General features: G+C 36.3%; 1 protein-coding gene across 1 annotated transcript; it reads right to left on the bottom strand.

Moving 5' to 3' along the window:
* Nucleotides 1–5,450: 5,450 nt before the first annotated feature.
* ralba (v-ral simian leukemia viral oncogene homolog Ba (ras related)) lies at nucleotides 5,451–27,877 on the bottom strand. The gene is made up of 5 exons (XM_020920421.2): nucleotides 27,735–27,877; nucleotides 13,416–13,595; nucleotides 11,993–12,201; nucleotides 10,208–10,385; nucleotides 5,451–9,152 (listed from the first exon to the last, which is right to left on the bottom strand). The coding sequence occupies exons 2-5, from the start codon at nucleotides 13,527–13,529 to the stop codon at nucleotides 9,030–9,032; spliced, it is 624 nt and encodes a 207-aa protein (XP_020776080.1). The 5' UTR covers nucleotides 13,530–13,595; nucleotides 27,735–27,877; the 3' UTR covers nucleotides 5,451–9,029.

Here is a 27,877-nt window from a genome sequence, read left to right as displayed (position 1 = left end):
ATTGTACTCTGCTTTGCAATCATGACTGTCCATGGGCACAGCAAACCCACTAGGCACTGCATTCCAAATAGGAAGTTTTCATGGAGGCACTTCCTGCTCGGTTTCCAATTGACTTTACATTGACAAATTATCGCCCCTCTTTCTGTAACTGCTGCAGTGAGCCTCATCATTTTGGTCGACAAATTATTTTTGTATTAACACACTCTAAATTATCCTGGTGTTTTTATTTTGTGATTTTGTATGCAAATAAATTCCTGTTCCTAATGTGGAACTGGCTTCAAATTTGCTCCTATAACTGCTAGCATTGTGAGCTTCATTTGACTGGGGACGTCACAGTCCGTCAGTCCACTTCTTTATACAGTCTATGGTTGCAACAGGTAAAATTTCTCCAATGTGAAAGAAATAATGGTTCTCTTCCTGTCTTCTCCAATGGGTTATATCTAAAATACATTTCTTATAACTTGGATTTAACCTCTTGGCCTGTTAGTCAATACCAATCCATGAAACCTCAACTGGCGTGCACTCGATGGCATTTCAGCCGAGTGTGATGGCTTTGTCAAATCAGAAAAACATGAGCAAAATGTCTATCAACACTTTTACAATCTGGGAGTCAAACTTGTCAAGAGGCAAGCACCAATGTACAGCTCATTTGCTTCTCTCTTGCTCTTGAAAGCCCCAGTAAAAGTTTCTCTGCAACACAGTCTCAGTAGGGCAGGAAAAATAGACTATTACTATTCTAAGAGCCATGCTGCTTTGGGCTTTGCAGACCTTTTGCTGTGTGCTACAGAATAAAGGAGATGGTAATACTGTGCTGTCGTAATATAATTTCCAAACTTGAGCTTCTGTGGGGTGTGCTCACTCTGTATAGTTGTCTAAGGAACAAAGAGAAGTGTAAATTGATAAAGATAATTCAGATTGTAGGATTTATAAAGTATAAGCCCAGTGGTTCTTCTTCGGTAATTATGTAATATGGTAAATGTTTGTGTAATCCCACTGTCTCCTATAAAGGATCCATAGCAAAGAAAAAATTCCATTCTGTCAAATGGGCAAAAGTTTTTTGATGAATACGTTTTGCAGTTCATCCAAGATGCTTCTTCAGTTCTGCCTTAACACACACGCACTTAACACACACAGTTTCTGTTAGTTAGCTTGACCTATTGAACTGCACTAAGTGGGGACTGTGTCTGAGTCATATTAGCATAATCATTCAGATATAAGGCAGTGTCCACCAGCAGTCTGAACAGAACTGAAGAAACAGCTTGGATGAGCTATAAAATGTAAATGATCGAAAAACTTTTGTCCAGTTGACAGAATTGAATTTCTCCTTTGCCATGTAATATAGTAAATGGTAAAATTTGTACATAACGCTTTTCCACCTTCAGGGCACTCAAAGCGCCTTACATCACCCATTCATACACCAGTGTTCACAGATCTGGGGGCGAGGTGGTTTAAGGCTGCCAACCTGTGGGTTAGTGGATCTGACTGCCAACTGAGCTACTACCGCCCCAACATATGTACAATATACCCACAGTGCTTTTACAAAATCCTAATGAATCAGTTCATTCATTAGTTTGTCATAGTTTGATGCTCTTGAGTTGCAAAGCACGGGGTTTTGGATGGACTCAGCCAAAATCTGTACATGTAAAATGATTTACATGCAATTGAAATGCAGTTTAGTGCATGAGCTTCTGTAGATAAAAAAAAAAAAAGTTGCTGTAACAATAAAAAATAAATAAATAAATAAAAAAAGTTACTTTGAAAAAAAAAATTAGAATTGTCTGGAAGCTGAAACCTAGCATGCTAGTTTTGATTGGAAAGTGAATGTATAGGCAATGTTGTGAAGAACACTTTGAAAAAGTATTTAGTTACAGAATACTGAACAACCAAATTAAAATTTATTTTTTAATGTATTGTAGAGTACTGTATTCTGAATACTTAAAATAGTTTTACACTGAGTTGCATTTAAATTACAGTGTAAAAACATGATATATAATTACAAACATCTTTATTTTTTAACTCTGAAATTTCTAATTAGAAAAGAAAAAATCACACGTACAGACATTACGAACTATGTTTGCTTTTTTCTCACTAATGTGTGCAGTCCAAAGCCAAAATTGCATGATCAGTTAGTGTCGTGTTTTCCTTTTAATTTAGAAAGGTAACTGTATTCTGAACACACCTGTACCACAATACAGTTACTCAAAAATTGTATTCAGAATATGTATTTTTGGGACATGTATTTATAGGACATGTTAATTACTTTAGTGGTGATGCTGTTTTTTTCATTTATTTATCAGGAAAATGTGTGATTACATAAAGCAGAGATGTTTGCACTAGATTGTAGCTCAGAAAAATGATGGGCGGTCATGTTATTATCAATGCATTCAGATCCTTTCTCTTCTTAAGTTGCATTCACCCGTCTTCTCCCCTCTTGCTCACATTGCAAAGCCAAACCAACGGATTAAGAAACGTCTTACTCTTGATGCTTGCGGGGTGCATTCTCTGGGGGATACCTCTACCTGCGTATTACCAGAGGGGCTTATGGGTAACAAAAGAAAACATAAAAAAAAAAAACAGCAAAAACGTGAGCCATGGCGTTCCCTGAAGATTGCCCTGCCAAATTGAAATATCACGGTGAATCATCAATGCCACAGGGAAAGTACAAGAGCCTGAGAATACCTGCAAGCAGAATGGGGTCGTTCTGAAATCTCTTTTGAGTAAGAGGAGACGAGCTCGGTCCCTGCAGGAATACAGGAATATACAAGCAAGGCCCTGTTTATTAAATGCTCTCCCTCCACTACACAGCAGCAGTAGTACTTTTCTGTTGTTTTATTACACAGGAGCTGCATTAAATGTGAGTTGTTTTGCATAACGCCGGGGGAAGCAGCTCGGGCCTCTGTAGTCAGGTATATGTAAGTAAGTTTGAGTGCAGTGACTTATGTGGCTGGCCTGGTTTGTAAAGCTATACTATGAAACGTGATTCCTTTATGATGTTTTATATCTTTAATTATGTGCAGTGCAATGTTAAATTACAACAACAACTACTACTTTTCCAACTGACACACTTGCAAAGGTATTGTGTGATTAACTTAAACTTCTGAGTTACGCATTAATGTCAAAAACCGAGGGGCTTAGGAGCTCATTAGTTAGGTAATTTACTTGTGAATGATCATATTTATCTTCTTTATAAACTATTTATATATTTTTTTAAGAATAAGAGGGTTACACTTTGCTAAGTGTAAGTGAATGATTGAATGGACTTTTTGTGCAGTAAGAATCAGTCAATTCATCATTTACAGATGGCAAAAAAGGTAAATTTTGACATCCCTATTGGTTGTGTTTTTATTACGGTCACTATGTACATATTATGAGAGAACACTTCTGCCTCAGTCCTTCAGGTTGATCAATTAAAACAAATACAATAAATTGTTATACACTGAGCCAAGTAGGGCAACAGTTTGGGGAGAAAAGTACCAGTTCAATAATGGTATAAAAAAAATAAAAAATAGAAACTTAGGTGTGGCATACTTGATTAGTAAGTTAAGACAATATGCCTAATTGACAAACCACCATCACATCATATTAGATTAACACATACCACAAGATAAAATCTCCTAAATGCTCTAGCCATTCTCATAGATTTTCAAAATGACACAACATAACACTTCACAGTGGTTACAATCTCCTGTCCATGCACCAAAAGACTGGAGAATAATAAAAGGATTGGTATTTCTTATTTGTCAAAAACTGAGTCTGTTGTGCAATGTTTTGTGGAGAGCAGCAGAAAACAGTCAATGCAAACAGCGTCAAAGGAGGACTGTGACTGAAGTGGGCCACACTCTGCCCTAAAGGGAGAAGCAAGTGACACATTTACAACACAGAACCCAAGACCCAGTGTAATATGTGCATTATACTCCAGCTCTTATGGTAGCTGTCGTTCAGTAAAAGCCATCATTGTTACATATAGTTTTCAAATAACTATATGGTTAAAAAAAAAATCAGAGACTACATTTTTCTCTGTAGCATTTGTCCATATCAATAAGCTTAGAATATTCCACAGAATAGTGTTAACTGATAATTAGGCATTTATCCAATTACATATGTTTTATTGTTTAAAAAATATTAATAATTTTAAAACTTACAGCAGAGGTAGGGAATTTTGAGTCAGACTTGAGTCACTATTTTTCAGGACTTGAGACTTGATAAAATGGACTAAGACTTAGGACTCGGCTTAGACTTGAAGGTCAGTGACTTGGGACTTGACTCGGACTTGAGGCCTGTGACTTGAATAGACCTGTGATGCTTCTCCTGAAAAAATATGTTCTCTTTACAGTTGATAAATGCGATGCTGAATTTTACAGGAACAAACTGGAACATGTCCCAACCACTTCTGTTTGTTAGTTTGAAAGTAACTGAAGTACTATGATGTGGTATCCTCAAATGTACAACAGTAATATACAGTACAATACAATACAACAGAGGGAACTACATGATCATGAGACCATGATCCTTCCTTTTCAGTACAGACTACATGACAAAATAACTATTATTTAGCACTTCTAAATGTTAATTCTTTCTATTCTGACTGTAATAATTCACACTAAGATCTTGTCAAGACATTTAAAAAGGAAAACTAGCATTTCGACAACTCTTATATAAATGCTCATATATAAATATACCATGACTTTTTAAGCACAATTTAGTTTAAAAGTCATATAAATTGCAAAAATCTAAGCTATATTTGGTGCTTTGGTTTAAAGACTTGAAATTACTTGAAGCTCAAAGCAGACGACTTGGACATGACTTGAACTTATGAGCCAGTGACTCGAGACTCGACTTGGACTTGCCTGTATTTGACTTGGGACTTGACTTGGACTACAGGTCAAAAACTTGATATTTACTTGAGACTTGCAAAACAATGACTTGGTCCCACCTCTGGCTTACAGTGAGCAGAGACGCCTCTCCACAGATCTGACTTGAAACTTGGTCTGGTGTTGTCTCTATGGAGATAGATGAACTAAATGCCAGAGAGAAACTGTGAATCAGACAATGCAATAACAGAGACAAGCAGAAAAATTACATAGTGTACCTTTAAGCAGTTATTTGCAGTAACTGTTGGCAATATATTGGGTTTTTTAATATATAAGCTACTTTATTACTTTCATTATGCTTCTTTTATTAAAATAATAAGCAATATTTCAGTGAACTCTCAAATTTTAAAGCTCCTGGATATGTTTAAAATGTTCTTGTTCAGTCCAAATTCAAAAAAGAAAAAGCTTTCAAGTACTATTATCTACCAAACAACCATTGTGTTACATGTTGTAAAAAGACATTCTGTTTGGTTGTGGGTTAAGAGGATTCACTGTTTTCGCTCTATCATGCCTTACTGTCCCCTGTCCCGTCTCAAATGCATCTTAAAAATGAGAGGAAAAAAACATCTTTATACAAAATACAAAGAAAAAGCATTTATTTCGCATCATCCTCACAGCCCAGAGGTAAAAGCATACTCACAATAGTCAAAGGAAATGGAAGGACAAATTACAAAAAAGGGTTTTAGGCAGTGTTATAGAGACATCTTATTTATCAAAGTATTTTCACAAATGACAGTTAATAGACCCTTGGTGGCAGCTCACACACAAAAAAGTAGCAGACTTTAGCACACAACCATTTTAAAAACAACCGTCTTTCACTATGCTGTGTGGCTTGGCACGTATACAACTCTTCAGCATTTTGACTTTTAGCATAGCAAATCCCATTTCGTAGGCATTGGCAATGTAGTGCATGTTTTGTGAAGGGAAAAATAAGTGGTTTGTGTGCCATCAAAATGTAAAGGAGACATGACGGCTTCCTGGATTGTCAGCACCTGCCTTATATTAAAAGATGTGGAGGAGTTGTGACAAGAGCAAAACAAACAGTGGTTATAGGAAAGGATAACAAATAAAAATGTACATAAAATAAAAGCCACTTAACATTGATAAATGAAAGTCAGCATGATATAACAAATGTATTATCACATGATCTTCTGATTGGAATTCATCTGCAATACCTGTTCAATTACTATTATCATATGTGTTGGTATATTTGTGGACTATAACTGCAAGAGTAAAAAAAAAAAAACTTGCATAATCTAACCACTAGGGGTCACCAGGCAGCCAATATGCAATTTGTGCTGGTCCCAAGCTTGAATCATTAGGCTCTATTCCTAGGCTCTATGTTGCTTTAATAGATCCATCCTCTATTCACGCTTATGTCACAAACAAGGAAGATTTTTGGAAACATGCAATGACAACTTTTATTTTTTAGTTAGTTACTGATACTGGACTCGCCGACCGACCATGATAAAACCCATTGAAGTAAATGTCATCAGTGGTAAACTGAAGGCTGCATACCTATGTGCAGTTTGGATAAATGGCAAAAAGGAGAAATTGAATTTGTCAATTGGTCAAAAGTTTATTTGGTTGAATACGTTTTGCAGCTCATGCAGTCTGCTTCTTCAGTTACCAGTCCAATGATGGTTGGCTTGTAGTTGTTTTCAAGAAGTGTGTACAATCCTTCAGTTGTCCAGGCAGAATCCATGGCAAAAGGAGCAGCAGCTTGGATGAGCTGTGAAACATTTGACCAAATACACTTTTGTCGAGTTGAGAAATTGAATTTCTCTTTATGCCATGGGTTCTTCCTGGATGACTGAGGGATTGTACACACATGTTTGGAATAATCTTGAATATGGAGGCCCTTCTAATGTACCCAGTGTGCTCAGAGTTGTGAATTATGAAAACTGAGATATGGTTGTAATTGTTCATTAGTCAAACATAACAGAACGCTACAATGACCTGTAGATGATGAAACCTGGGTAATTTCTCATTTTCCTACGTTTTGTCAGGCTTACTGCGGCAAACAGAGCCTGCCGGAAGTTGTCATCACATGTTTCCAAACGTCTTCCTGGTTTGTAAGCGTGAATAGAGCCTACTGAGTTACACCAGGAAGGGCATCTGATAATAATAATATAATTCTGTACTAGGAAGATTGAGAAGGAAGGAAAGATTAGTTTGTGTAGTTCTACATTTTCAAGTAGACCCTAAACTGATGGAAATGTTTAATCAATACAAGTAATTGAAAATGTCTAAAATTCTAAATAGCTATTGAATGCAATATTGTGCAGCCCTATTTAAAAGACAAGCAATATAAAACACCAATACACTCAGACAGTGGTGTACTGTTCAAGAGGGAATAGTTGTATGTATTAAGCACCAGTTGTCCTCTCAAGGCCAAAAAATAATAGAATACTAAATAACCCTGTTTGGCAAAGTGTGCTCCTATGGCAGTGTTTAAAATTAATTACACTTTACTAATGTTACAGAGGAATGTTCCAGTTATAATACATACTGAGGTTTGACTTTTTCAATGAACAAGACAACAGATATTTAGATACAAACAGAAAATAAGAAGGGCTCAGCTGTAGATTTACAATAAAATCAACAAAAGATAAAAAGGTAGACATTTGTAATTTGAATCCCAACAGTATCGCAGAGTTGAGGAATAGACATGATTGGAGTTAGACCCTTGCTACGAAATGTTATGTACAGATTATACTACATTTTTCTTTTGAGGCATTTTGCAAAAACAGTACTCTTATGGCAATAGAATACACATAAAAATATATAACCTCTAGATGGTAAGTAGGACTGCAGTTAACAATTGTTGTACTTTGTAAATTGTTTTATTGTAAATTTAGATTTTCAAAACACATTTAAATCAAATAAATAAAGTATGGTGACTCAAGGTTTCTAGATATAGAATATTTACAAATCAAGTGTTTTAATGATGAAAATCTGAAATAGGTTATTCTTTTTTGACTTTTAGATGTAATAATGCTAACATCTAGTCCATGAATCCTGTAATCCAGACAACAATTATGATTTTAATGTTTGACTAAAAATGTATTTTGTCTAAATGCTGCAGCCCTGGTGGTAAGGAGGAGTAGTGCTATAAAGTGAACTCTAGAATGGAAAAAGTAGATCATTCTTCAGTGTCTAGGGGTATGGGTGGGACAGTTCTGGTCTGAGTAAACATTTAGTTGATTTTGAGAGGATTTAGACAGTAACTATAAGTAGATCAGTGGATGAGAGCATCTCCAAACCTTCATGCAAGTTCACATTGTACTTTTGTTGCATATGGCACTGCATAAAACAAGTGATTTTATTGTTTCACCTGGTTACAAGGCTGCAAGTCCATAGTATGGCATTGAAATAATAACGACAAATGTATTGACTGTGACTTCTGCTGCTTGTCGTTGCTATGGATTTGAGCAAAGTCATTTACAAAAAACAAACACCAAAGCATAATTCTCTCTCTATTTCTGACAGGCAATTCAAACAACTCCCAATTTTCCTGTGGATAAGTTGCACAAACATAAAAAATATGTGCTTTTAAAACATTCATGTACAAGCAGCAAGGGTCTTAGTGTCAGTAGCAGTTTGACCGTAGACTAACAATGAGCAATCCAGGTCAGAATGGTCATCAAAGAGCAGCTGAAATTTGATTCAAAAATGGCAGAAAGGGGTAGACAACACTCTATAGATACAAAACCATGAACCAGCTTATGCTAAAGGTGCACTATGCAACTTTTCAGCCAACTGCTGGTCTCCATGGAGATGTTGCTGCTTGTGTTTTTCCCAAAAATGTCCTACAGTATGGTGTTAAAATTATTATCTCCACAGAGAAGAGGTGGACGTGGCACCACTAAGCCAAGTTACAAGTCACATCTGTGGAGATCCCACTCACAGTAAGTATGCACTTTATCCAGAATCTGTTTTGGCAATAAGAACACCTGAATAACTGTACAATAAATGTGTTTAATGCCATACTTTGAAACATTCCAGGCAAAACAATAACATCTCCACAGAGACAAGGAGCTGCGCAAACTTAGAAAAGTTACACAGTGCATCTTTAAAAAGGTTAAATGACGATGATTGGGCGAGCATGTCCTCCACAGGTGTGTGTTGTGATTTGTTAAGGTCCATTAAAAAAGCTTAAAGTAAACAACATCTTTCCTTGAAGCTCTTCTTGTTCTTTTTGTTCTTTCCTTTGCCGTTTTTGTCTTTGTTTTCGGACATTTTCTTGCCTCGTACTTCACGCATTAGGTCAAAAAACACCTGGAGATGGAGAGAAAGAGAAGAAAAAAAGAAGAAATTCATTTGTGCGTAAAGGCTTTTTGAACCGTCACACCGTGCATGTTTATTAATGCAACAACATCAATCTCAGGAATTTCAAATGTCACCAAGGGATGAGGGAATATGGAAATTTGTATAAGATTAAGATGAGGCTAGCTTGCAGATTCTGACATAAAAGCCGCTTCTTAAATAGCAGACTTCAAAAGCATTAAGATTAGCTGGTGCAGCAAGATAACACTGTGCATATGCTAAAAGTAAATTCCACCAAAAAGACATTATTTCCTGCCGCAGCCAATCATAGCTGACAACTTTCACGTGTCAACCAATCACCTCTTACGTCTATTATATGAATGTGGTCTCTCTCTTCCTCTCTGTTGCCTTAGTTACACTCCTCTCCACTCCTCCCTCATTTCCACCACAGCGGCAGAACCATCACCTTCCTCAGTCTCTCCACTTCCTTCTTATAGATTATAATTTTGACATTTTCCTTGACAAATCCATCATTCCCAGTCTTCATCAAATTACTTTTACTCAATAGGATCAATAATAATAATCCATTCAAAACCATTATTTATTGTACTGTACATATTTTTGTCCCCCTTAGAAAATGTACATGTTAATTCTTTTGCTTTTTGTCCCCCATAGACTATATTGTAAAAGTCATGTCTGTATCTAATTATAAGCAAATGTAACACACTGCAGCAGTTGGAGTTCTCACCGACCGTGGTATAAAACATTTTATTGATCACGGAGATAAAGAAGAGCATTTAATTTAGGATTGGTTGTGTGTTGATTGAAATACCAACTGCCTCCTTTCACACTTTGAAAACCAGGTAGCCGAGCTTTAATTTAGAGTTTTTTATTGAAACTGAGTTGTTATTCTTGTTCCTTCAATGTACTTTTGGTACATTTTTGAAGTTTCTATGAGCAAAAAGTTTCCCCTGTTAAAGCTTCAAGCTACCTCAGGCATCCTATAATCCTATAATTCTTGGTATACATCTTTTTGTTTAAATCTCACATCGATAATTCAGGCTTACCTTGTCAACGTTGGCTCTAGTTTTGGCAGATGTCTCCACATACTGGACACCCCACTCTTCGGCTTTACCCCGGGCCTCCTCCACAGACACCTGCCTCCGGTCCTCCAGGTCAGACTTGTTTCCCACCACCAGGAGGGGGATCTTGTCCTCTTCAGCCTTCACTCGCAAAATCTGCTCCCTGACCCCACAAAATACAACATGTATTATTGATGTGTTGCCCTTTAAACTTCTCTCTCTTTTTCTCACAAATGTCGGGAATGTTTTAACCTAAAGTTCACTGAATAAAATATGGTTGGTGTGAGTAAAGCACTTCCCCAAGCGCACAGTGTACCAGTCAAGTCTAACATTTGTTTAAAGTTATTGTTCCTGTGCAGCCCACTTGTCAAAACAAAGCAGCTTCATTGTTTCAATTTAAATGACACTGTCATATTATGCTTAATACTCATTATGCATTACACAGTCTGGCAGCTCGAATGCTCTTCTCCCATCATCCTCTTTGTAATAGCCATTTGTACTGGCAATCTAAACAAATACGGTCATGTCCTACTTCATCTTCGGCTTTTTGCAATCATGTGGCAAAAGCTGGAACCTATTACAACAGCCATGGGCCTGAAGCAGTGTTTAAATAAACTGGACAGTGGCCAATGATGCAAAATCTGAAATGCAACAATCAACCCCTCATTGTTATGACACACTGTGTCTAAACAGACTCACTAAAATGTGAAACAAAAACACTATTTAATTTAGAGTGTGAGTTAGCGCAACAATTGAATACTACACTACCCATATGCTGTCTGTGAAGGACTGATCTGCTCTGGTACTTTAAAAGGTACACTATGTCACTTTATAGCAGAGCTGCATGTCTCCCAAGTAGAGTAGAGCTGTAGTTGAGAAATTCTCAGGGGAAAAAAGGCATACCCTGAGCATCAATTAATTAACGAAAAGGGCTAGTAAAAGTTCTCAAAATGATTAGGATCTAACTAAAAATGATTATGTAAATGGAGATGTACTAATAAACTACAAGTTTTATGTGACTGACAGATTAAACTGTCCAGTTGCTCACTAAACTCTGCTAACTCATGCTTTCTCGTTTCTGCTGTGAAGTGTGAACCATATAAATCCTAATAAAGGCAAATGATATTGCTTTGCCTGGAGTGTTCCACAGTATGGCATCAAATATATCTATCACAGATTTATTCAATGTGTTTCTAATATGAGAATATTTGAAAACAAGCATTCTTACTGAGAACGGACACGCCTGTCCTAACTTCTAAATTGGCTTGGTGGAGTCACATGATTGTCTCTATGGACATAGATTTTAATACAATACTATTCAACATTCTTGGTAATGCTCCAAACTGGAGATAAGCAAGTGTTTGATCCACCAGAAGAGTTAAAGTGCAACTTTAAACATTGGCATATAATATACATATATTTAGAAACCAGGTTCATTTACAATGTTTCCAATACACATACAGTCACTGGCATCTATTATATGGAATTGGTGTCAGCAAGAAAGGCAGTTCTTCAAAAGTAAAAAGCATGTTCCTGCTAAAGTTGAGCCCTGTAACTGCTCCTTCTTTGAGCCTCTACAATTTGTTATGTGCAATAGCGACAAAGATTATAAAAGTACACAGCTAATTAAGATTTTAAGCATTCATAACTCAGCCCAGATTACCTTTAACTTTGCTGGGTAACTGACAGATACACAGGCAATATGTACAGTAACACCCACTGGCATCTATTGGACAAAATGCACCAGATGACTATGGACCTAAGACGTACCTGAACTCAGCAGTGGCGGTGAAGGACTCGTGCTCTGTGATTGAGAAGACCAGCAGGAAGCCCTCTCCGCTGCGGAAGTAGTTGTCTCGGATGGCAGCGTAGTCCTCCTGTCCGGCCGTGTCCAGGATGTCGATCTGCACCTCCTCTCCGTCCAGCACCACCTTTTTCCTGTAGCTGTCTGCTTTCGTGGGCTCGTAGTCCTCCACAAACTGGGGGTCAACGGGGATCATTTACACACAAAATACTACAGAATGCTTAGTCAGGTTTCGTAAAGTTATGAGCTGTGATGTGAGAATCCCAATTATAAGGGTGGGACAATTTCCACAAGACTAGACAGGAGATTGGGTCCATGAGCACAAGATGAGATTTTGACATAATACAAAATAAATAAATTGTGTGGTTCGGTTCACAGTTTTAGCCTCATCATTTTTTGCTTACTTTATTTTATATTTGTGCTGTCATTTTAGCATTGCTTTTTGGGACTACAGCTTTTCAAGCGGTGTTAATTGCGATGATCTTTTCTTTAATCACATCCAAATGTAAACACATGGAAATTATTTTGTGCGCAATTTTGTGTCAGTTTTGCCTTGTGACATCTTATGGTTTGAGATCTTGACACATCCCTAATAATTAGTTACAGTTAGTCAGATACTGGACTCTTATCTAAACAAATCTGTACACATTTTTTATTTTTATTTCATTTTCATGCAAATTGTATTCTCATTTAACAACCGTTTAAACTTTTTTAAATGGTCCTCTTGCCCAAAGGATGTTCAAATGTAATGAAGAGCTAACTGGTGAGGAGGCACTTGAGATTCCATTAAAAACACTAAGTCATTATAATTTGTGGAGCAGAGGTAACTTGAGGTTTACAAAGAAGGTACATCTTCAAATATTTAACAAACGAGAGACCACAAAACCTTATCTTCTAACGATTGGACATTGTTGTTTGGTTGGATGTAATTTGTCCCTAGCAATTTTAACTTTTATGAGGGGAACATTTTTCGATAAAGCTTGATTAAGATGAACTAACTGCTGAATGATTATGAATGATAAAAAAGAGAAAGACTACAAAATAACAACCAAACCTGTCTGTCTGTTTGTACTACAGTGGGCCATATAGCTAAAAATCTAATCAATTTGATCTTTTCTCATTAAAAACTAATAAATACAGCATTCGATATAGATTTTCTTCACATAAAGAAAGTACTTATAATCAGATCCATGTAACACAAAAAGTAGTCCAATTTATTCCTCTAAAGTCTGAACTCTGCTCCAAAACACATGCTTTAACTACAGAATTAACAGAATTGGCTGTAGACATATTCATTAAATAGAGCCAAGCATTTCAATGACAGTAACTAATAATTAATTCTTGATCTCGATTAAAATGTAATTAAGTGCACAGATTAATTGGACTTACCTCGTCGTACATAAACTGCAGCGTGAGAGCAGACTTGCCCACTCCTCCACTCCCGACCATGATCACTTTGTGCAGCACCAACGAGCTCTGATTTTTATTCTTTCCGGTCGCCATCTTGGATTCTTCTGTCTCTTTCACACTATCACACACATAAGACGCTCCTCCAGTCACCTACACAACCTGTAAACAACAAAAAAAAGGTATTAGCACATCAAGCATTCTTACAGGGTGTTTAGTAAATATACAGCTGCAGTTTCAGGTGTCAAAATTCACACCATAAAAATGATGACGTAATTAAAAAATCCATTAAAACTGTGGTTAAATGTGTTTCCATATTTGCAGATACTAATAAGACTTTAAAAACCATAACAAGGTCAAAAACTCATGTTAAGACCTAGTTAAGTTAAATAATCAACTTAACTTAAATTTGTTTGACTTTCACTTTTGTTAAAAAAAAAGGGATTCATCTAGGATAGAAATTATTTATTGCATGATTGATTGTGTAAACATCATAGTTTTAGCTCTGTGGGGGCATATATGCTAAATATAAGGTGGATTGTGTAACTTTTCTGGTGGATGGTCCGTCCAATGCTTTTTTTCCATGGAGACAGTGTGATGGAAATTTATATTATGGAAAGAGTTCTCTCAATCTGTCTTTGTGCAAATGAATGTGATTTCTACCTGAGAACCAGACCAGTCATTAACATGTCATTAACAAAGGCTCAGCAGACACAACTGTCCCCACCCTCAGGAAGCTCTTTGTTGTCTTAGCTGTTCTCAAATGTTGTTAATTTGACTAGCACAAATGTGTGAAACAACTGTCACTCTGCTTTGATATGTATGTAACTTGTATTTTTGTATAAATACTCAGAGCTCAAATGCGCTTGGAAGGGAGATGCTCTGGGGGACATGGAAGAGGAGATGTTCTGGGGCAGAGACTCAGAGCTGGGATGCTCAGAGGGGTCTAACATGGGAGGGACATGCTGCTGGAAGAGAGGATGTTGGTCTGTGGCCAGGGCAGGCCTAGGCCCTGTCCATATCTGCTATAACAAGAATAAACCTTTGTCTGTATTCCAAAAACTCATTGGGCTCTGCATATGGATTGATTATTTTTTCTTCAAGATCGATATAATTTTTTACACAACAACAGTGTGGCGTTAAACCTTTCTATTATCATGGAGACCAAACTGGATCGACCAAGTTACAGGTCAGATCTGTGGAGAGGTGACCCCACTCATTCAGAATGCCTGTTTTTCTAGGTATCCTTGAGCTATAAAACCTCCTGTCAATGACTAAATTTAAGGGAGAGCTGTCTAATGTCACACTGTGGAACATTCCAGGCAGAGCAATGATATATCCACAGAAACAGGCAGGAGACTGAGCTCCAACCTAAAAGTTATACAATTTAAATATTAGACACATACTGATTTATTTGATGAACCAATATACTGCCCATCACTTTTTTTTTAACATTACTAGATAGTATTTGCATGTACTTTGCATGTACTCTCAAAATAACTATTGTGTCCTATTATTGTATCTTCCATGACATTTTGCCCAGCTCCTTTGACAAGTGTAACAGCAGACAGTTGTCATTTTAAAGCTTTCATTACAGCTGTATCTTGCCAACGCGTCTTCTAGGCTTGGCTCCAGCTCCTCTTAAATCCTTTCCGCCACTCGCCCATCAAAGTGCCAAAGTGCCTACTCATGAATCCTCCAACTTTATAAAGTTTGCCATGAAAAGGTCACTGAAGATGATAGCAACTGCTGCAGCCATTATTCTACAGACAGAGAGGGTTTATGAATGCAATATAAGACTGGGGAACCACGTGCAAAGATCGTTAAAACAAAAGAGAAGTCACTGACCATCTATTTGAACTACAGACCCCGCCCTCACTGTTAACTGCAGCTGTACTTCCCCTTTTCCTGATGTATAATTTTTTAACTGTGACCAAGCTGTAAAAATGCATTGTAATAATCTTATCAGCTCAGCCTTTCTGTGGCACTAAGTACAAAAAGTAGCAGAAGCAAACAAAAGCTCTGAGGCACCCTGATATAAAATTTAAATCCTTTATTATGCAAGGCTGCTCTAAAAGAAACACAACATTGAAATACCCAAAATATATACCCAAAATTCAATTCTGTCCATTATATTTGAAGCTTCATGACATAAGATGGCTGAAAATTACAATAACAATGTCTGCCTACATGCCATCATAATTACTGATCTTTTCACTATAGGTAGATACAGTACCAGTCAAAAGTTTGGACACACCCTCTCATCCAATTATTAATTTTTTTTCCCCCACTTTTTTTTTTTTTACCAACTATGAATATGCATGTCACAATACATGAATTAAGTGTGAAGAAGAGACCACTTTAGAGTAGGGACCATATTCATTTTAATTTGTGTCAAACTTGTCATTTATTAGCTAAGATCAAACATCACTTCAGAATGGGGAACATATTAAGAGCTTAATGACTTAATTCATGACTAGTTGGACATAGGAGTAAACTAAATTTATTAAGTGCAAATAAATAAAAACTACATTTCTTGTGCTACTAGTCCTTAATAGTGTATTTATAGGAAAGTGTTTGTAAATGTATAACTAATAGCAGAATAAGCGTATGGGGGATTAGAAATTAATAAATAAACTGAAAAAAACATTAACTAATGACAAATTAATCATCTACAACAATGCTAATTAGCAGGTAGTTGGATTTTAGTAAGTGTTACCTAAAATAAAGTGTTACCAAGACATCAAATATATGATGCAAGATATATGGGATTATGTAGCAAAGAAAATATTAAGTTAAATAACTATTCTTACTACATTATTTTCCTCTCAAATTAGCCACCATTTGCTTTATCAAAAAGTATTTAACAGAATGATTTTACTTTTTCTATACTAAATAAATCCATATATCTTGCTTCATATATTTGATGTCATCTGTATGTACATAAAATGAAGAAAGAAGTAAGGAAAAAGGGAAAAAAAACACTGAATGAGAAGGTGAGTCCAAACCTTTGAATGGTATTGTATGGAGGAGGCATGAGAAAACTTCAATTTAGACTAAAATTAAAATAATAATAATTTAAAAAAAAACTAAAAGCAAGATATTTCAATTTTATTATTTATTTCAGAAAGTCAAGTTAAGTTGTTAATAAAGCACCTAGATGATTTTGTTAAATTGCTAACCACTGTATAAAGTAATGAGCTTGTCCCATGCAGGCTTCCATAAAATAATAATAAACGTTACTGACCCACCTCTTTTGTAAATATACAATTAAATGTACAGTAACAACTTCACCACTTCACCAAACATGAGTGTCATTTTAGCCTCTACAAACATTACCTCAACAAAAGACCTTTAGAATCAGGCTGTAGCTGTGTGCCGTCTTCCCTGATCTGTTTAAATAAGTACAAAGACAAACCCAGGTGTCGACTCATATCAAAAGGTAACAGTAGCATGACACAGTTTGATCTAAAGTTGAAAGTGCTACGAAACACGCTAGGGACTACATTTTCTCAGATGACTTAATGCTCTGTTGTCACATAAGTCTGCGTAAACAAGCTCCTGCCATTGCTTTATCTGCGGCGCTCGGATGTCATGCTAATAGGTAGAGCGGGCTGATTCATCGCTCAAGACCCACTCCTCCTAAACAGTAAACATTTCACAGAGTCCCTAAAGCGAGGAGCCGAGGAGACAAGACGGATGACAGACGGCACGCTTAGCTGTTTGTTTTGTAAATGTACTGCGAAGTAGTGTATCTCCGAGATGAAGTTATGCATCTAGCAGGAAGTCAACTAAATCAAATTATGGAAGGAGTGTGGGGTTAATCAAGTCATGCTGGAAGTAGGGTTTGAGAGGCATTGTGCCTAGGAAATTATGAGAGGGGAACGAATTTACAAAGTGGGTCAAGATTAATCTAAAAATCAAGTATTATCCATTAATTCATTAAAGACCAATGAACAGCAACGCATGCATGGATGGAATCTTTATTTAAAAAGGTCTTATATTACTCAAAATTGACCCTTTTGAGCTTTTAGCCATTATAATGTTGTTGCCTCATGAAAAACATACCTGGAGTTGTGTTTTTTTTCATTCATATTTGAGTAGGGGTGAGCAAAAATATCGAAATATTGATATATGGTATAGTTTAATTTGATGATACAGTATCAATATCGGGGACTGCTGTATTGATATATTGCAAGTATTTTTTGGTATATTTTTCTCAATTCTTTTGTTACAGCGCTACAGTTTTGTTGCCTGTTTAGTGGAAGGAAACTTGTTTATGCAACACATTTGACATTTTCAGTTTCAGTTTTGATAATTAAAATATTTGTATTTCATATGAACTTTGCACAAGAAGTGGTTTAACAAAGAGCATTTATTTTTATTAAATTGTATCGAATAGATTTGAAATATATCATATCGAACCGAAAGTGCACTGTATTGAGATATGTATCGTATCGTGGTCTATGTATCGAGGTATGTATTGCATCAGCAACTTCTTAATGATACCGAGTCCTGTGTTTGAGTAATTATTATTTAGCTGTCTACATCTCCAGAACGCCAAATGCTCCATTTCACCTGGTGATGCCATGAAGCAGAAGTTTTTAAGTTAATAGCCATCTTTTACTTTGATTTGACAATTCCAGATATTAAATCATCCAAATGATTCTAGCGACAGTGTGTAGAGTTTAAAAACACAGCCATGACATCACAAGGTGGAACAGAGTTTTCAGTTTGAGAAAAGAACTGAGCCTGTATATGCAGGATTTGTATGTTAAGCATGTGTGAATGAAACAAAACACAACTGCAGGTATGTTTCTGATGAGGAAACAACATTATAACAGATTAGAAAATAGTGTAACACGGGTCCTTTAAGGTAAACTTGCAGCTAATCCACTGCAATTACATCTGCTTTGACTAGTCCAAGGTAGAGTACTTTAATGGTGCTTTAGTTTTTATTAGATATGAGTGTTGAAAGGTGACAGTATTGTTATTTTTAAATCATAATCAATCATCTTTCATTAAGGGCCTCTATGCCCAAAATTGAAAATGATTTTCTAGTGCAATTTCAATTTGATCGTAAATTATGTATAACGTAGCTAACAAATAAGAAGAGCGTGCATGGAAGACAGTATATGCATTTGGATATTGCAATAAACAGATGCACTGAATAACAATATATAACAATATGACGATATCACCAAACAGTGCAGGGATCAGATCAAGATGAAGTTTATAACATTATATCACCCAGCCCTTATTTCTATGCTGTTGACAACTTTTCACCCTATCCAAGTGAAATCCAATTTGAAAACTTTACACAATACAAATGATTGCTCTCAAACTTTGTCATTATTGTAGCATTTGTAACACTCAAACTCACATTTATGAGTGCCCTGGGGAGAAGAAAGTGGCATTCTCTCACCCAGAACCAGGAAGTCTGACCCATGCGCTTCCTGTTTTTGTTCTGAGTCACCAGACCAATCACAGGGCCCACAGGGGGGACAGTCCGACTGACAGATACACCGGACAGCAGTGTCTTTGCCCACTCAGCACTTTAACTGGAGGAGGGGGGGGGGTCACAGTTTCAAATTATTTACAAGTAACCTAGTTTGCAGCCCATATTGAGGTCTTATAAATAAAGCAATTACAGGAAAAAAAAATGCTACGGGTGCATTCAGAGTGTGAAAAGGGAAATGCTTACAGTCGTTTATTCACAATTTAAAATAACAAAATGCTACAAATGTGCCATTAGCTCAACACTACATACTTAAATATAATAATAATGCTACATCTCCATCCATTTTACACATATCCACAATCTCAAACCAGATCAAATTACAACTTTACTCTCTCATGAACTTAAATATGTTGTATAAAATTATTAACTCTAATTACTAATTACTACAACTTTATTTATTTCCTTAAGACCAAGGAAATATTAGGACGATTTTTGATTGATAAAATTAAGCCAAAGTGGAGGTGTTTTCATAAGATTTTCATAATCATAATGTTACTTTAATATAATTTTGTTAAATAAAAAATCTTTTGGATCAATATATTGTAATATCAAACTGCAAGAAGATCTGCCATCCCTATCTTGATTTACCAATCTCCAAGCAATATGTACAGCTTCATCTGAAAATAATTCATTTAAGAACAGTGATGAATAATTTTTTTTTTTAAATAAGGAAATAGATCAATTATCAACCAACTTTGAATCAATTATTTAATGCTATAGTCTAGGGATGTAACAATAACTGAAATAGTGTAATATCGGATTGTCAAAAGTCTCACAATAATATCATGAGCTGTCACAATGTATCAAATTACAAGTTCCTTTGCTTAAATGCACAGTTTTATTAGTAGCAACAGTTTATAAACATAGGGAACTACATATCCCATGATTCATTTCAGTTCAAGGTATTTTAAAAGCAAGAAAGTGTCCTATCTACAGTTATATTGGCCTCTGCAAAATATCGCAATAAATATCATACCATGAGATGCATGTCGTGATATCGTACCAAGAGACTTGGATATCATTACATCCCTACAATAGTCTCTTCTTGTGGACAATATCTCTTGAAACATGTGACATATAAATAGCTTTGCAAATGCCAAAATCACATCAAATTGCGTCACATTTTCCATATGATCCTTTAAAGCTGCATTTCTACCAGTTGGCAAGTCACTTAAGGTTGAGTTCATAACTGCGCCTGATAATGAAGAGGAGAAGGCCCTGTGCTTTTTAAAGGCTACAGTGGGCGGTAGTGAGACTGTCAGACCACTCTGGTGCTAAGCTGCTGAAATATAGATGACAGTGAACTGGGCACTGAGTGGGCAGGAGAATTCATTAAGATGCCTCTGGTGTCTGTGGGCTCTTCCTGATCCCTCCACATTCTGTAGAGGGTCGCTCAGATCTGCCAGGCTCACAGGGACTGCAAGACAAGATTAGGGAGCAGACAGGGCTGTAGAAGGCAAATGGTTCCTATATACCAAGAATATGAACTAAGCCCTCTTTTGTGCAATGTGTTTCACTCTATGGGCTTCAGAATGATGAAATGTGTTAATTGCTATGGCAACAGTCAGATTTAAAACAAATTATTAGATCTTTTGAACTGTGAACAGACCTTTAAGTGTCACCAGGAAACACACAGTTGAAACCTAGGAATAGATCTTTTAGGATTGGCTGATCTTTGTGTTTAAATTCAACTACAAAATAGATGAATTCATTAAAAAAGCAAAAGCCACACTGGTCATTTTCACTTTTTCTGCTTTCCCATTTTGCACAAGAATTTTTTTTGCAGAATATAAATCAAATCCAAAACCAGAAATTCTATTTGAAAATGACCAATCAAACCTGTGGACTGTCAAATAAAGGACTGAATTGGGGTATGGCATATTTTACAAGTTAAACACATTTTTTATAAACGTTATGTTCCCAATACATGTCTGATTGGGGATTTGGAACAGTATTGGGAAATCCGGAATCAATATGCAATACATAACATAACAGCTCTACTTTAAAGCAATATAGTTTAATAAACTAAGTTATATATATGAGTTCCAAAAAGCAAACTTGACTCCTGCCCTCCTCCTCCCCCTTTCCTCTTATCCGCAGATGGACACTGTGGGGGCTGCGCTGGTCAGAACAGAGCAGTAGAAATTCCACAGACCTGAGATTAGCCCAAAGTCTGTTTCCCTGATCATGAATGCAGCTGAACTGTCTCCAGTAAAAACAGAGCAGGCCAGGGGAGCGTGGGTGTAACCTGATTGGCACTGCTCCAAATGTTATCGGTAAATATCTGTCAGAGCTGGAGGAAAACCAATGATGAAGTCACTCCTCTCCATCAAAACAATAGCGCTCTGGAAAGTGATTTGGTGAGAAGAATTACAACTAGGCGGGGTGATTTCGAATTAATGGATCACATACTTTGTCTTAAAACATAACACATATTGTAACTGAAATCATATGGGAGTAAAATGTAATCCGTGCTTTACTTAGAAAGGACTACATAAAGACTCATGACGTAAATGCATTTCTTTCAAACAAGTATTGTTAAACTAATAAAGTGTATTATATAACATTAAAATAAGAGTCCATGCACATGGGATATTTAACTCTAACAAATAAATCCATCCATCCATTTTCTTCCCCTTATCCGGGGCTAGGTCATGGGGGTAGCAGTCTAAGCAGGGACTACCAGACTTCCTTAACTCCAGACACTTCCTCCAGTTCCTCTCGGGGGACCCCAAGTTCCCTCCAGCGTGTCCTGGACCTTCCCTGGGGCCTTATTCCGGTGGAACATGCCAAGAACAGGCACCCAGGAAGCATCCGGAACAGATGCTCAAGCCACCTCAGCTGGCTTCTCTCGAGATGGAGGAGCAATGGCTCTACTCCGAGCTCCTCCCATGTGACTGAGCTCCTCATCCTATCTCTAAGGGAGCACCCAGCCACCTTGCGGAGGAAAGTCATTTCCACCAGCAAGCGAACACAAATAAATATATAAATAAAAAGTTCAAAGCAACCTTATATGAGGGAGTTAGCACAACCCACACAATAGAATTTTATCCAATTAGGCAAAAGAGGTAACAAGTACAAGGATAATACTTTTATTCAATTTACCAAAGAAAGTAAAATTCCCCATTTCCCTCAAGTACTTGCAAAGTCTCACACTGCTTTTACAACTCACAATAAAAATGGATGAGCTACCTGCAGTCATGTGGTATATGCAGTAAAAAGGTTCACGTATAAAGCAATTTCAAACCTACCGACAAAAGACAATCCAACAATATGCACAGAGTAAAAACTGTATACTAAAATTAATGTACCAAAAAAGCAGTTTTTAAGATGGCTGAAGCGATCCTAAGATTTTAGGGCTCCCTACACTGCATACTAAAATGTAAGGTCTGGACTGTGCATAGAGGGAGCTTTGTTGAAAAGATGGGTGAATTTTCATTTTTTAAGAAGACATGCAAATTATTCAGCAAGATTTCAGGGTTTTCAAAAGCAATAACTGGGCTCTACATTGTGGCAGTGCACATGATTCAAATTCTTTTTCCAGTCAAATATAAAAATTGTGTAATCAGAAATACAAAGCTAATAAAATTCTGTTATGAATGAAATGTTTAGAGCAAAATCACTAACTTTCTGATACATTAAGAAAAAGTACAAAATGTCAGTTGGAGGGGGCATGTCACTTGCTTGTTTCCATGGGTGTACTGTAGATTAGGGCTGGAAATCAAAGGGTTCCCCAGGAGTCGATTTATTGCACAAGATACTCCATGATGTATTGCCAAACACATTTTTGCACACAATTTCTTTGTTAAACCACCACAGCAGCCCCTATATAGATGGGTTTTATGTCTACTGTGGAATATTATATCCGAAATAACAATATTTGGATAGAACAAACAGGAGGAGGCCTTGCTTGTTTCCATGACAATATCAGGTTTGTGGAGATGCAAGCTTGCACAGAGTAAGGACACATTTCTTTGGGCCTGTACAAAAGGTAGGGTTACTAGTACCTCCCAGAAGTTCACTAATCATGCCCCATGTCTTTGCCATTACCCAGCATTCCTCTGGCTTGATGCAGCAGGCCCAGACAGAGCAGGTCCAGATAGCAGTGTGCATTCTCAACAAATCTATTCGTTCTGGCCCAATGCTCCACTGCAGCTGCTTATGTTGGGATAGTGAAGGTAATTCAACAATACAGGAGAGAGTCGACAGGGTTACGAGGTGCCTTTTTATGATGTAGTAGCAGTAAACAACATTATCTCCACGTAAAGCATGAAACCATAAGAAAATGTATCTAAACTTGTAAAGCTACTACTTTGTGAAGTTGAGTGCCACCATTCTTCTTGCTTATACAACACAACGGAAAAACAAGTGTATTTCAAAAACAAGGGAAATGAGCTAAATAACATCAAAGTATGTTAGCTAAAATGTCATCCATGGAGATAGATAAGTTTAATGGCATATAGCGGAACATTCCAGACAACCAGGTGGCAGACCCTCCACCAAAAAACTTACACAGTGCCTGTTTAAGCATAGTGCCTCTGGTAACGTTTAGCCAACATGCCAAGATTTGAGCAAATTAGCTCACTTAAAATCAAAATGTGAACTAAACTGAACTTAACAACCATGGATCAGACATCTTAAATGATTAGACTCAAAGAATTGCAATATGTTGTGATGCTATAATCACAACTTTGAAAATTTAGATTTTTAGCAAGACACACCAACTGGTCTGGAACAACAAAATTAAAGACAGCATTTTGTACCATCAAATGAAGCGATCACATTAGCAACAAGCTTTTTTTTCTACTTTAAAACAGTGTTCAATCTTCATGGGAAAAAATAGTGTTCATTCATTTTTGCAACAGTAAAATCATATTGAGACATGGGTGACTGAATAGGATGTCATTGATTTTTCATTTTGCACAGAAAACCCAAAAGCGCCGTTTTACAACGACATCTTTGTGGATCTGAAACTGTCAGATAGGGGCATAATACAAGAGGTTTTTACAGCAGCAGTGTCCCTGAGGAAAGCAGGAGAAATCTGTACAGCCTGTCACTCATTTTGATAATTTACACCTGTCCTTTCACTGCCAAGGCATAAAATCATATTCTCAGTAGAAGGGCCTTGTGTAATATCTCTGTCTGTAGGTTTGAGATGAAAACTACAAGATGGATGAGTGGGACAAGGCGAATGTGTACTTGTCTATTTCAAAGTTAAGACCAGGTAATGAAATACTAACAGTGGCAACAGTTCAAACCAAAGTACTGAAGTTGTTTGAAGAAGGTCCCTGCATGACAGTTTTTGCAAAATATATTTTACTGCATAATCTAAAGTCAAACAAAAATAGCATATGATGGTAGCTTGGTGGCTTGTTCAGTACACTAGAATGGATGACTTGCAAGCAGGGTTTGACAACAACCTGTGCATGGTAAAATGCAGGGGGAAAAAAGGGAATATCTCCTGAGTTAACAACATATTATGTATACATAGTATGTACAGTAGTATAGGTCTGATATGATACAAATAAACAAATTTTTTTCTTCATTTTAAAAGTTTACACATTTAAATTCAATGTTATTTTTTTAGAAAAAATAATAACAAATTCAGAGCATAAACAACAGACATTTAATTATTGCTATTAAACACTAAAAATTGAAAATTTTACAGATGTACAGACTTAAAATCTGAACTCTGCTTCAAACTACATGCTTTAACAGACAGAAGATTGTCTGCAGATTTCTTGGTCAGAAAAACCTTAACACTGACTGATAGAAATGACTGAATTCATGTTCAGTTAATTGTACAACAACATACAATAAGCACTGGTTAATTGCTGTAACAAATGAGTTCATTTCCACTCCAACTATGCAAGCCCAAACGTAATATAGTGTCTATACGCAATCTTACTACAATCATTGCATAAGAACATCACTATGTTACAAATGTTATTGTTATAAAAAAGAGGACATGACCTTACCTATGAGGTGTATGTTTAGGTATGTGCATGTTGCCCCATAGTTAAGACTGCATAGCATTACACACAGAAGACACATTGCACTGTTTTCCTAGATTACACACTTACATGTCAGAGAATCTAATCAGAAATGTCTGGCAAATCTTATTTGGTCCCTGCAGCATAACCATAACATTACTTTTAGTTTCGAATGTTTTACATGCCAGCTAAGACAAACTGCCTATATAAATACTACCAGAATATGCCAGAATCTTCACATTTATTGGAAAGAAATAGGACCAAGTATCTCCAACCAAAGTTAAACAAAACTTTGACTACAGTGACATAATTAATGACAGTTAATCCATTATCACAAGTTATATCCCATCTGTCTAAAGTTAAGGAGGATATACATGGTCTTTTGTGAAACTCATCCAAGTATGACACAGAACAAATCAGAGGAACTAAAGGACTAGACTTAAAAAGGGCTGTCACAATAGCTACTATATTGCTTTATCATTCAATATGTGATAGATAAAATAATAATTTTTAGGGTCAATATTTGTCATGGGTACTTTTTCTTTGCTCTTGTGAGGACATTTGTTTTATTTTCTTGCACTGTGGTAGGATTGAAAGGAGCTGAAAAATGTTGAATAAATGATTTCAACGACTCATTACAAGTACAAACTATCTACAAATGTGTTTCTTTCTGCCATTTATCTATTGCTGCTCATACACTTAATAATATTGTTCATTCCATATAATAGTTTATTGTCTATATTTACTTCAGCAATATATCGCACATATATCGGAAAATGTTTGCTCCAGTAATGAGGAGATACGATCCTGGAGACAAGAGGAGTAAGGTATAGTCTGACTCTGACCTACGGGGAAATAAACATTATCCTTCAAGAGAACTTGAAAGAATGCAGCAAACCTTTTTCACAGGACCTTTAGTCACCCATGATCTCATCCTTCTGGACTCTGTAATTATGCACAGCAGCTTTAACAGAAAATGGATGTAGTTTTAGAAATCAATACTGAAGATCAAGTACACCAAAAAGACACATTATGTTATACTTTGAAGAATTTAATAGTGATACTGTTACATAATATTGTTGACAACTAAAAACTGTAATACAGGAAAAAGGATAAACACATTTTGTATATTTGTAATTTTGTGAGCCATCCTGTCTCACGAGCTTCAACTCTGTCACCAACATTTGTGCTTGAATCAGCAGTATCATTGTTGACACATCAACCCACACATTCTTGTCAAGTCAACCTAAAGTCTTTATGTTGGAAATTGTTACATGTCATAAAAAATGAATATTTGTAAAACTGCAACATAAATTAGAAAATATTCATGAGAAGTCAACAATTGGCCTATAATAAGCAATAATAAAAAAAATAGGGTTGGGTCAGTTTGAAGAGTCACAATTAGACTGTATTATATTTAGCACACATTTACCTCTGCAAACAAGAAAATACCCTGCCCTGTCATGTAAAAACAGCTGTAGTTTTTAACTCTTGAAAAGGGAGATGGGATTCTTGTAGAAGTTTAGGAGTTCATATTTTCAGTTTTGTCTCTAATATTGATGGCTAAAAAAGTAACAGAGCAGAAGTTTATCATTAAAAACATAAATTGCAAATCTAATTGCAATGCTTGTGAGAAGCGCGCACACACACACAAAATAAAGATATTTTTTAGAATCATACAATAATATTACATCCCTGTTTCAGCACAACTGAGTTACCAACCCTAACATAATAATACAGTTATGACTAAGCAAAGATTAATGGAGACAATGATGTTCTATAAGGAGTGCCTATGTGTACAGTAAACGAATGAGCTAATGGGTCAGAAGTGTGAAACCTAAAGATGTCAACAAACAAATACAGCCTGACAATAGAAAGTTACACCCAAATGAAAAACAGCAAACGAACACTCAACTCTAGAGAAGGGAGCTAACAGAATTAGTCACATTTTATGCCCAAAATGCAAAACTTTATTCTATGTTGTTTCTATATTGTTTCTATTTTGTTTTCATGTGGTTTCTATGTTGTTTCTATAGTAGATTTGAAATGACATTTAAGAAATGATAAATTAAGAAACTGGTCAGTTTTACTCATAGAAAAAATAGTCATTTAACACATGAGGTAGTCAGGGTGTGTCATATCCTCCAGGGTGGAACTTTAACACAAAGCAGGAGGTAGTTGATAGGGGGACATTGTATATTGTATTAGTAACTATATCGGCTAAGACACAATGCATTCTGTAGAAGACTTAAAAACCTCATATCACAATTTAGAAAGTTAGCAATCACTTCAAGACAACAGAAGCCAGAAAACATCAATTCCTTCAACTACACATTCAACTATACAAAGAATCAAAGACAAAATACCCCAAAGAAAAAAAATACAGTGATAGAAAATACTAACATTGTTAAATATATAATAGAAAAGCTGCTTGTGGCCTCCCTGAAACAGTAAAAGCGAGAGAGACAACTATCACACATTTCATTGCTAATAATAGCCGCATCACTGATAACATAACTCAATGGTCATGCTGCTAAGAATAAGCAACATGTAGCCACCGTTTTGATAGATAAAATAAAGCAAATTACAAATGAGCAAGCATCATTTAAAGTGTGAGGACTTCATTCATATTAATCTGATAAAAGTGATAGTAAACGATGAGCGGTCAGTCAGGGTCCAATGGTCGCTTGCTTAAAACAGGTGTGGTAGCGTAAAGCCGCACTATCTAATCTCAAAAGCGATCGCATGATTACAATACGCTCCGTTAAAGAGGTAAATAAGACTTACAAATGCAGGAGTGTGTTTCTTCTCCCGGTTGACACTATCTCGAGCTGTGCCGCATTAAAAGCGCATATTGAGGCATTGGGTCTCCAAAGCAAACCGCTCCTCCTGAAACAAAACCCCACCTTCCGGAAGCACAACTACACATG

The sequence above is a fragment of the Boleophthalmus pectinirostris genome, unplaced genomic scaffold (assembly GCF_026225935.1).
Source record: "Boleophthalmus pectinirostris isolate CB_2022bp ecotype Guang Dong unplaced genomic scaffold, ASM2622593v1 HiC_scaffold_1, whole genome shotgun sequence".
Lineage (NCBI taxonomy): Eukaryota > Metazoa > Chordata > Actinopteri > Gobiiformes > Gobiidae > Boleophthalmus > Boleophthalmus pectinirostris.
The sequence above is the reverse complement of the archived record's forward strand: the minus strand, read 5'-3'. Positions and strand labels throughout refer to the sequence as shown.

Bases quoted from the DNA above. Each gene is read 5' to 3' on its own strand.
- ralba (XM_020920421.2), bottom strand. From the start codon at position 13,529: ATGGCGACCGGAAAGAATAAAAATCAGAGCTCGTTGGTGCTGCACAAA. The intron at 12,202-13,415 runs GTAAGTCCAATT...GTTGACCCCCAG, and splicing joins TGCAGTTTATGTACGACGAG to TTTGTGGAGGACTACGAGCC. The intron at 9,153-10,207 runs GTAAGCCTGAAT...CTCCATCTCCAG, and splicing joins CTAGAGCCAACGTTGACAAG to GTGTTTTTTGACCTAATGCG.